The sequence below is a fragment of the Passer montanus genome, unplaced genomic scaffold (assembly GCF_014805655.1).
Source record: "Passer montanus isolate IOZ18808 unplaced genomic scaffold, ASM1480565v1 scaffold29, whole genome shotgun sequence".
Classification (NCBI taxonomy): Eukaryota; Metazoa; Chordata; class Aves; order Passeriformes; family Passeridae; genus Passer; species Passer montanus.
In genome coordinates, this window is record NW_024367596.1 from 531,599 (window position 1) to 541,458 (window position 9,860).

Genomic DNA, 9,860 nt, shown 5'->3' on the forward strand with positions numbered 1-9,860 from the left:
GCCCCCGCTGTCATTACCTTCCTGTGGCAACACCTCTGAGGTTCAGGGACACACTGGGAGCCCCGCTGTCGTTACCTTCCTGTGGCAACACCTCTGAGGTTCAGGGACCCCCAGGCCCTCCCTGCAGGGAATGGGGGCCCAGGGAATGAGGGGAGTGAAAAATGGGGGCACAGGGAGCTGGATCCTCAGGGAATTGAAGAGCAGGGAGCTGGGGGTGCAGGGAATTCAGCGTGAAGGGAGTGAGGGGAGCGTGGCACTGGGGGGACAAGGAGTGGGGACCAAAAACCCGAGGAGCACGGAATGGGGGCACAGGGAATAAAGGGACCTGGGAAGGGAGGTGAGGGAACGGGGCCGCAGGAGTGGGGTGCAGCCAGGCAGCGGCTGACATTAGAGGGAGCTCTGCTGCCACGTGTTGCAGTTCCTCGGTTTCCCACAAATCACTGGTAATCAGAATTTTGATCACAGCATCACAACTTTAACTGATTGAAGGAAACACCTCAGGGCAGTTGTTTTCCAGGGGGATTCCGGGTGTCTCCCGTGACCCCAGCACGAGCTGGCCTTTCCCAGACAGGTCTATCGGCCCCATTCCCAGCTCAGCACACCTGGAGCCCCATCCCTGCTGGCCGAGCACCAGTCCCCTGCACTCCCTTGGTCCCTCGCTCAGGATGGCACCAGCATTTCATTTATCCCCCGTGCAGCTGCCAAGGGAAAAACAACGCGCTGAGCGGTGCCGGTGTTCAGGGCTGGCCAAAAGAGCCCAGCTCGATTTTCCTCCGCGGCTGCGAGAGCGGCTCGGTGGCTGCGGGCTCCGTCCCAGCGGGCCGGGTGTGCCCTGCAGCGGCCCTGCGGCTCCGGGCAGCTCTGCCCGGGGCTGTCCTGCCCGGGGGATTCAGCAGCTCGCATGCCTAGCAGAGCCACGAGCAGGAGCTGCTGCCAAAGCGCTCGGGAAGCCGCGCTGTGACACCTCTGGGATGTGGCACCTCGCTGGCCAGGGCCAGACAATGACAGCCACGGGAGCAGCAGTGACAACTGTATCAGTTGTGAAAAGCAAAATAATAGAATTTTGTTCCTCCTGTGTCTGCAGCTGGGAGGCTTTTCTGAACTGGGGAGGATTTGGGGCCTTCAGGGAGGGAGGAAGGGGAACCTGGGGAAGAGTTCGAATCACCTCTGCTCCCTGGGCAGGAAATGGTGGCAGGAAGAAAGAAGCAGAATAATTCTGAGGGTGTTTTTGCATCCAGATATTAGCTGGAATTGTTAAAAGAGCGTATTTCCTGCCCTGTCTGTGGTCCCAGCTGCAAGGTGGCACGATGCCCTGGGAGAGGCGCTGGGACGGGCTCAGCTGTGCCCACTGCAGGGTCCGGGGCACGCACAGCGAGGGCTGGCAGGGTGGCACGGCTCCAGCGACCTGCCAGCCCCAGCTGCGGCAGCTGCCGGGCACGGGAGACAGAAGGGAGAGAGGGAATGGCGCAGGGGCTGGTGGGGGGGATTTGGGGGGCTCAGCCCGGGGAATGGAGGGGCTGGAGGTATCCGGAGCCTCTCCGTGTGCAGGCAGGAGCCGGGGCAGCGGCAGGGCAGCTCCCGGGGTCCGTGGGCTCGCTGGCAAATCCCGGCGGAGCTGCCAGGGCCGTGCCTGGGGGCAGTGCGGGGCACGGAGCCCCGCGGCCGCGGAGGGCTCCGCCGGTCCCTTCCCTGCCCCTGCCGCGCTCCTCTCCCGATGCCGGCCTCGCCTGCCACGCTCCCCTCCGCGGTTCGGGCAGAGCTCGTCCAGCGCCGGGCGCTTCGGGGGCCGGCCCTGCCCGGGGTGGCAGCGGTGCCGCAGCCGGGGCTGCTGCCAGGGACACCCCGACACGGGGTGGCCCAGGGGTCTGGCTGTGGCATCGGCAGCCACAAGCAAAGGGGGGAAAGAGCCCAGAGTGTCTCTTACCAGCTCTGCCAGCTGCTGCTGGCTCCAGCTCCTCAGCTCGTGGTTTCTGGTGCAAAAAGGAAAATGATGTGAACATGTCGTTACTGCATGAAACCCAGTTCTGAACATCTGTGCTGAAGTGAAAACTTCATCCTAAAATAGATGCACAGATAGAGAGGAAAGACGAGCAGCTCACAGGAGAGAGCTGGAGGGAATTCACAAAATCCAACTTGCCCTGTAAAACTTTCGGGGGGTCCCTGAGCCTGTACCAACATTCCCTCTCAAGGGTCCCCGTGCCTGCCTGTACTGACCTCTCCCCATACCTGCATCAGTCACTTTGTGTCTGTTCTCCAGAACGCCTCCACGCTGTTTGCAGAACCTGTGTCCCTGCTGTGAGATGCACACCCTGGGTCTGGGTGCCCTTTCATGGGGTTTAGCCATGTCCTTTTCCTTTGGAGGAGCCTGCTGTGGCCGGGTGTTGGCAAACACGGACACTGGCCTGGCAGTGCCAGACAGCTTCCCTAGAGTTCCTGCTGAGCCCTGTTCCTGTGAGCCACAGCTGCCCGTGCCAGGCCCCTTCCTGGCCCTGCCTGTGTCACCAGGGCAGCCTGGGGCTGGGGATGCTGCAGGACTCGGGTGCCAAGCCCAGCCCAGCGCCCTGGGAATTCCCTGCCCTCGGCCGGGGTTCAGGCCCGGGCTCAGGCCAGAGCCGAGTCTGGAGCACCAATTCTCTGCCAGAGTGAGGGGCTGGTCCCCCCAGGGTCATTCCCTGCTGCCTCCGGGTACCCCCGTGCCGGGTCTGTGCCTTCTGACTCACCAGCAGGTGCATTGGGCAATCTCATGTTTCCCAATCTGTTTGTTGCTCAGGAATTCAGTCATCACGTTGCTCCCAGGGCAGCAAAAGCATAATCCAGCTGCGAGTTGCCACACGCTGCTCGGGAGGTGTCGCGTTCTCCACGGGCAGGGGGACAGGGCTGTGTCCAGTGCTGCGCCCGCGGGCTGCCCTGGGTGCATCCCACAGCCTGACCAGCCCTGGCCCTGCAGCCCGGCTCCCTGGCAGGGTGAGCAGGGCAGCTGTGAGCCCCGTGAGCTGGGGCTGCTTGGGGCCAGCACTGCCACCCTCCTGTGGGGACAGCACGGGGAGCACACAGGATGGGACAGGAGGGGACTGGTCTCATGCCCTGAGATGCCGTACCATGCAGGAGCAGGGCAGCGACCCATGGGCAGTGCCCAGAGTTAGAAACTGCCAGAGCCCTGCTCTGTTTGCTGTGACTCTCTGCTGTGCCATTCCACATTCATCACTGGGCCGTGGGCCTTTCCTCCTCCTGGATATTTCCTGGCATTTTGCACTTCTCCCTGCTGCACCGGGCAGTGCCCCCCTCCCCGCTTCCTGCCAGCCCCAGCCCCGGGGCAGTGCCCACCCCTGCTCTGCCCGGCAGGTCAGTGTCCCTCCAGCCTGCAGCCAGCCGGACACACAGCAGGAAGGACATGCTTCTAACCCTTTTTATTTTCTTCCCTCCCTTTTCTCTCCCCTCAGTCCTGGGCGATAGTTTGTGATGCTGCAGTTTGAAGGTTCCCACTCGTAACAGATGGGCAGCATTTTCTGGTTCTTGATTTGTAAATCCTTTCCTGTGCAGTGGATATTAATGACCACACAAACCAAAGTGCTGCTTTCCAAGGGGCACCAGCTCAGGCTCCTGCAGGCCAGGAGGCGTCAGCAAGGGACCTGGCAGCCTGGCCGAGTGTGCTGTGACAGTACTCCCAGGCAAACAGAATTCTGTATTAATTTTTTAAACCCTCCCATTCTCCCCTTCTGAGCCGAAGCCTCATTCTGGGGAGAAATCTGTTAAACCCAGCACATGATTCCTGTCAGCCTTGCTCCGACGCAGTTTTCAATGGGAACAGGAAGAAACGTGTCAGCGGCTTCGTGTCTCTTCTTGCCTGGGGAACAGGTCCCATGCCAAGCTGGGAATGCCTTTGGCAGAGCTGCTGCCTGCCGAGTGCTTCCCGGCGCTGCTCCCGGCTCCTCGGGACTGCCGGAGCCCCGGGGCCGAGTGCTCACCTGGGCTCAAGAGGCTCACCTGGCCCGGGATGCTCACCCGGCCCTGGATACTCACCTGGCCCGGGATGCTCACCTGGGTTCAAGCTGCTCACCTGGCCTGGGATGCTCACCGGGGGCCGAGCCCGCGGGCTGTGGGGCACGTGGAGCCCCACGCGCGGCTCTGCAGCACCGGCAGCTGAGTCAGCCCCGCTCTGCCGGTCCGGAGGAGGCCCAGCTGTCTCCCCGCCAGGCGTGGAGCGGCTCCAGCCCCCGTGCGCGGTGCCTTCCCCCCGCATGCTGCTGCCACTGCCGGGAACAGCGTGTGCCGCTGCCCGGCTCCTCGGGGATGCTGCGTGTGCCGGGGCGCTGGCACGGGGCTGTGCTCCACCCTCTGCCCGAAAGGAGGAGGAGAGCAGCATTAAAACCGCAGTGGAGCTGCACTTTGTCCTGCGGCTTCGCAAGCTGGGCTTTCTTGTGCCTCTTCTCCTCCCGGGCGTGCTCCCGGGCTGGACCGTGTTGTTGCGGTGCAGAGGGTGCGGGAGGGGAGGGCTCTGCTCCGAGCTGTGCTGGGGAGAGCTGCGGGGTCGCTGCGGTCCCGTTCTGCACCCCAGAGCCCAGCGGTGCCTTTGGGAGCCGCTGTGGCACACGGAGCCAGCGCGGCGCTCCCGCACGGATTCCCCGCACAGCCGGGCCCGCAGTCCCAGCCGGGACGGGTGGTGCTGATCCCGAAATGCCTGAGCCCTCCTGTGGGCACCGCCCGCCAGGGGCTGTTTCTGCAGGCAGGCTGTTGTGTTTGTATGTTTGTGCAGGGTAAAAAACCCGGAGATCAGAACATGAACATCTCTGAGCTCCCGAGCTTTGGAAGTGGATGGGGATCACCACAGCACTGTACAATTCATTAAAAATATAATTCTGATGCGCTGTAATTAAAAAAATACCCTGTTTGCAAATCAGGCGGGGATTTGCTTTAATTAAACGCTCATTGTCAAGCTGCTGCTGGGTTGCAGAGGCCTGAGAGCGAGGGCTCAGTCCGTGAGCTGGGGAGCGCAGGCTGGGGCCGGACGCCGCTGTGCCTGCAGGCACCGGGGAAACAGCACTGGAAAAACGCCGAGAGCCCAGCCAAAGAGAGCCCAGCCAAGGAGAGCCCAGCCAAAGAGAGCCCAGCCAAGGAGAGCCCAGCCAAAGAGAGCCCAGCCAAGGAGAGCCCAGCCAAAGAGAGCCCAGCGCCGGGGCTGCTCCCGCCGGGCTGGCCAGGGCCGCTCCCTGCGCCCGGGCCAGGGCCAGCAGCGCAGCCGTGCCCGGCAGAGGGGATGCCCTGGCACAGGTGATGCTCACGCGCAGGTATGCCTTGGCAGAGGCGATGGCCCCGGCACAGGCGATGCCCACGGGCAGGTGATGCCCTTGGGCAGGTGATGCCCTGGCAGAGGTGATGCCCACGGGCACCCCGCGCTTCCCGCACACCTGAGCCGTGCCTGGCATCGCTCTGGGGCAGGAAAGCCGCAAGACCGCAAAAATGCTCCATGCTTTATCAGGGAGGAAACACAGCACAGCGGCCGTGCTGCCTGGGACATGCCTTGAGCCGGGGCTGGGGACAGCCGAGGGACAGCTCCAGCCTGGCACCAGCGGCTCTGGCTGCCCTGCTGGTCCTTCCCCACCCAGGCCTAATCCCAGGTTTGCCATTATTTGTCACTGGCAGGGGAGTAAACGCAATGAGAGAGGAAAAATTCTGTCACTCACTCTGCAAAACTGCACGGAACTGGAACTATTTTAAGAAAGGGTAAAAAAAAAAGGGTAAACTTTCAAAGGTCTTTTAAAACCAAGGTTAATCAAGGAAAGACTTGGAGATGAGAGTTAAAGGAGTCAGATAAGCTTTGTTGAGGAGAGGTTTTCTTTGCTGTTACTTTCGGTTATGGGTTTATGTCAGTTTTACAGAGCTGTACAGTATAATTTATCCAGTCTGTCCTATTTATGGATGCATTTCAGAGTAGAATGCTGTTAGCAGCTTGAAGCACTGCCATGCTCCAGCACTTTGGGTTTGACACTACTCTATGTGAAAAAAATTAATATTTCGACTCAAAATAGTGACTAGCAGCTATGAATGTAAAAACTTCGCAGCTCCCTTCAGAACCTGTCAGAACTGCCCCGGGAACAGGAATCTGATGTGTTTGCTTGCAGCAGCAGCTCTGAGGGCCGTGAGCTGCTGGGGGTGCAGGGCACAGGGCCAGGGTCTGTCCCAGGGACACTCCGAGCCCTCCGTGGGGACAGAAATCGCCCTCGGGGGGTCTCTGGTGTCCCGGTGCCTCCAGGTGTGGCTGTCTCGGCATTTCCAACAGGACAAACTGTGGAGAGACAGGAGCTGCTGGGAAAGCCCAGAGCCTGGTGTCTTTTTTAAACATCTGCTGGTTTTCCATGGCTGGAGCTGTTCCCCAGAGCTGCAGGAAGTGGCAATCCTTAAAAAAATGCTCAACCTTCCAGCAGGAATGAGTTTCCTGGGAGCTGGCTGTGCCCCACGCCCGATAGAGCACTCCTCTCCTGCCTCCCCTCCAGGAGCTGGGCCCGGGGCTGGATTCCTTCGGTGCACCGGAGGAATCCACACCATATTCCAGTAAATGTAAAAAGTCGTTAATTATTAAGCAGGCCTGTATCTGGGGGAAGTATGATAACGCAGCCCAGGAGATAGAACTCTGCCTGCAGAGCTGTTTGTGTGGAACAGCTGTCTGTGCAGAGCAGCCCGTGGTGGAGGGAAGGGAATTTATAAATAAAAGGCTTACAAAATGTCAACAAAGGCTTTGGCACGAATGGCCAAAAGTTCAGATAAAGTGGGAGCTATTGAGGATCACTTTTCTCAGGCCTGGAAAAGCGTTTGGGAACTTCCAGGAACGAGGATGGTCTGACCAGCCCATGAGCCCCAGCGGGATCCCAGCGCCGTGTCAGGCTGGGGTGCTCCTGGGGCAGGGCTCCCCCTGCCCACGGCCACCCCACACACCCCACGTGAGGGGCAGGCAGGAGCAGAGCCCCCCAGATCCCGGCTGGCACGGTGCCACAGCAGCTCCTGCCCTTCCTCAGCCGCGGCACCGAGCCCGGCAGCCTGTGCTGAGCTGGGGCAGGGCTGTGCCCAGCTCCAGCCCCCGAGGCTGCAACTGGGCTCTGCTTCACCCAGGAAAGGCCCGGGCAGCGCTGCGGGAGCTGGGCTGCGGGCAGGAGGAGGAGAAGCTGCCTTTCAGTGCCCTGGGAGGTGGAAATCCCCACCCCAGTGCCCCCTTCCCGTGCCCCAGTCCCTGCTCTGCTCTGGGGCCAACAGGCCCCTCTAACCCACCCACCTGCCTGGGGCTGGGGGCCTGGCCACGGCACAGAGCAGCTCCCAGAGGGAAGGTGAGAGGGCATGGAGGGAATTAGCCCAGCAGCATGTCCAGGCACAGCCCAAGCCAGGATTCTGCCCTCACCGAGGGCATGGGCACCTGCAGGCCGGGTGCCAGCTCTGGGAGCAGTGCAATCTTGTCTTTATTGTTTAGGTAATAGAAACGATGTGCTTACACCCCAAACCAAACAAAACACCACCCCAAAGGGTGCCATTGAGCTCCTCCACCGGGGATGACAGGGGAAGAGCAGAGGGCACCAGGGCTCTGGCTCGGCTGTGCCAGCTTGGCTCAGCCCCAGCTTCACTGAGGGGGAAGGTGGCTGCTCTGCAGCGAGGGTGGCTGAGGATCCACGTCAGATCAGGCTCAGGTGCACGACGGGGTGCAGCTTCCAGTGCCAGCCGTGTGCTGCAGGACTGGCACATCCAGGGAGGTCGGGGTCCTGGGGGTGTTGAGGGGACAGGGATGGGCTGAGGGGACAGGGATGGGCTGTGGGGACAGGGATGGGCTGAGGGGATGGGGGATGGGCTGAGGGGATGGGGATGGGCTGAGGGGACAGGGATGGGCTGTGGGGACAGAGGGGACTGAGGGGACAGGGATGGGCTGAGGGGACAGAGAAGGGCTGAGGGGATGGAGGGGACAGGGATGGACAGAGGGGACTGAGGGGACAGGGATGGGCTGAGGGGACAGGGATGGGCTGTGGGGACAGAGAAGGGCTGAGGGGACAGGGATGGGCTGAGCAGCGAGCTCAGCCTCCTGGCTCCTGCTTCATGCCAGGTTAGTGCCGGGTTTGGCTCATTTACCAGCTGCCCTGGGGCCCTGTCCTGAGCCCTGAGCGAGCGGCTGGCGCTGCTCACAGGACAGCACCGGGGGCAAGGGCAGTTTTGGTGCCAGCTGGAATAGGAAACAGGTGCTGCCGGGCTCTGGCTCCCCTGTCCCGGTGCCCTCGCAGCTCTGCACGGCGCTTGTGGCCAGGCTGTGGCGGAGCAGAGGCACCACAGGGCCGGGTCCCTTTCCTGCCCCCCCAGCCGTGTCTCTGGATGCTCCTGTGGGGAGGGAGCACAGGGAAGGGCCTCTCGGTCTCCAGACTCTTCAGCAGAGCTGAGTCCTGCCATCCCATCCTGCTGCTCATCCCCAGCAGCAGGAGGGGCACTGACACCCCGGCAGAAACCCCAGGGTTTGGCTGCACACACCCGGGGCAGCCTGCAGGGATTGAACGAGCTGACAGCGCTGCTCCCTTATTTTCAGACGCTCATCCCCAGCAGCAGGAGGGGCACTGACACCCCGGCAGAAACCCCGGGGTTTGGCTGCACACACCCCGGGGCAGCCTGCAGGGATTGAAGGAGCTGACAGCGCTGCTCCCTTATCTTCAGACCGGACTTGTGAGGGTTTTCCTCCTCTGCTCCTTCGTGTCTCCTCGTGCTGCTGCTGGCCCAGCATTGCCTCTGCCCAAGGCTGGAGAGGCCACCAAGGCACCAAAGGCACCCCAGCCTGTGCTGCAGCTCTGAGCCTCGGGCTCAGGAATGGGAGCTTTACACTCCATACAGCAATGGACTCAGGTCCTCTGCAGCCCTTTTCAGTTCTGCATTTCATCACTTTCACCAGGGTGGTAATTTGGGCCATCCTCGTTTGATGGGGATCCTCATCCTCAGCAGGAGGCTGAAGCAGGGCTCTGCTCCCCTCTGCGAGCTCTGCCCTCCACCAGCGCTCCCGCCTCCACCTCTCGATTGCAACAGCCTTCATGGCCAGCCCTACCACAGTTAATTCTGCTTTCAAATGAATCACGCTAAGACATTTATGATGTGGGAGCAACAGGATTATTTTTGCTTCTGTCACGGATGCTGGCAAAGTGACCCCTGCTCCTCCCACTCGTGCTGCAGCTCAGCCCGAGGCAGTGCAACCCCAGCTGTCCCCAGGGAGCCGGGCTGTGTCTGTGGGGCTGTGGGGCTGTGTCCTGTGGGGCTGTGTCCTCTGGGGCTGTGGGTTTGTGTCCTCTGGGGCTGTGTGTTTGTGTCCTGTGGGGCTATGGGGCTGTGTCCCATGGGTTTGTGTGCTGTGGGGCTGTGTCCTGGGGCTGTGAGTTTGTGTCCTGTGGGGCTGTGTTTTGTGGATTTGTCCTATAGGGTTGTGTCCTGTGGGTTTGTGTCCTCTGGGGCTGTGGGGCTGTGTCCTGTGGGGCTGTGATGACCCCAGCCCGAGGGAAGGGCTCTCAGCCCCTGCCTGCAGGCACAGCTCAGCCTTTCCCCTGCCCCTCGCTCCCCGTGCCCCCTGAGGCACCTTGCTGCAGCCACAGGGGCACAGGGAATCCCACAGCAGCACCCTCCTGACCCTGCTGCTGCAATTCTGCTGCTCTGAAAGACATCTGGGCAGGGAAGAGGCAGGGCTGCCAAGTGCTGGCAGGAGTCCTGTGCTGTGCCCTTCCACAACACATTGACAGGGTAAAATGTGAATGGTTTGGGTTAAAATCCAACTTCTTCTTAATTTGCCCTAGCAAAGAGAGCCGGCTCCAAATAGATCTTTGTTTTGATTCAAATGGCTTCTCCAAGGAAAAAAACCAAAC

The 9,860-nt window shown here is 61.3% G+C and overlaps 1 protein-coding gene across 3 annotated transcripts; it reads right to left on the reverse strand.

The window, feature by feature from the left end:
* Positions 1 to 135: 135 nt before the first annotated feature.
* LOC120504266 (WAS/WASL-interacting protein family member 3-like) lies at positions 136 to 4,304 on the reverse strand. 3 transcript variants are annotated; one of them, XM_039713617.1, is made up of 3 exons: positions 4,058 to 4,304; positions 1,925 to 2,056; positions 136 to 698 (listed from the first exon to the last, which is right to left on the reverse strand). In XM_039713617.1, exons 1-3 carry the CDS (start codon positions 4,238 to 4,240, stop codon positions 684 to 686), a joined length of 330 nt encoding a protein of 109 aa, XP_039569551.1. In that variant the 5' UTR covers positions 4,241 to 4,304; the 3' UTR covers positions 136 to 683. The 3 variants fall into 3 exon arrangements, with proteins under 3 accessions (XP_039569551.1, XP_039569549.1, XP_039569550.1); XM_039713615.1 differs by having other exon boundaries at positions 136 to 2,056; XM_039713616.1 differs by having other exon boundaries at positions 136 to 3,984; positions 4,021 to 4,304.
* Between the last annotated feature and the right edge of the window lie 5,556 nt (positions 4,305 to 9,860).

What these genes read in the sequence shown, in the direction of transcription:
- LOC120504266 (XM_039713615.1), bottom strand. Translation starts at nt 4,240, where the DNA reads ATGCGGGGGGAAGGCACCGCGCACGGGGGCTGGAGCCGCTCCACGCCT. An exon ending in CGGTGAGCATCCCAGGCCAG is followed by an intron (nt 2,057 to 4,057) that starts GTGAGCAGCTTG and finishes CATCTATTTTAG; the next exon opens with GATGAAGTTTTCACTTCAGC.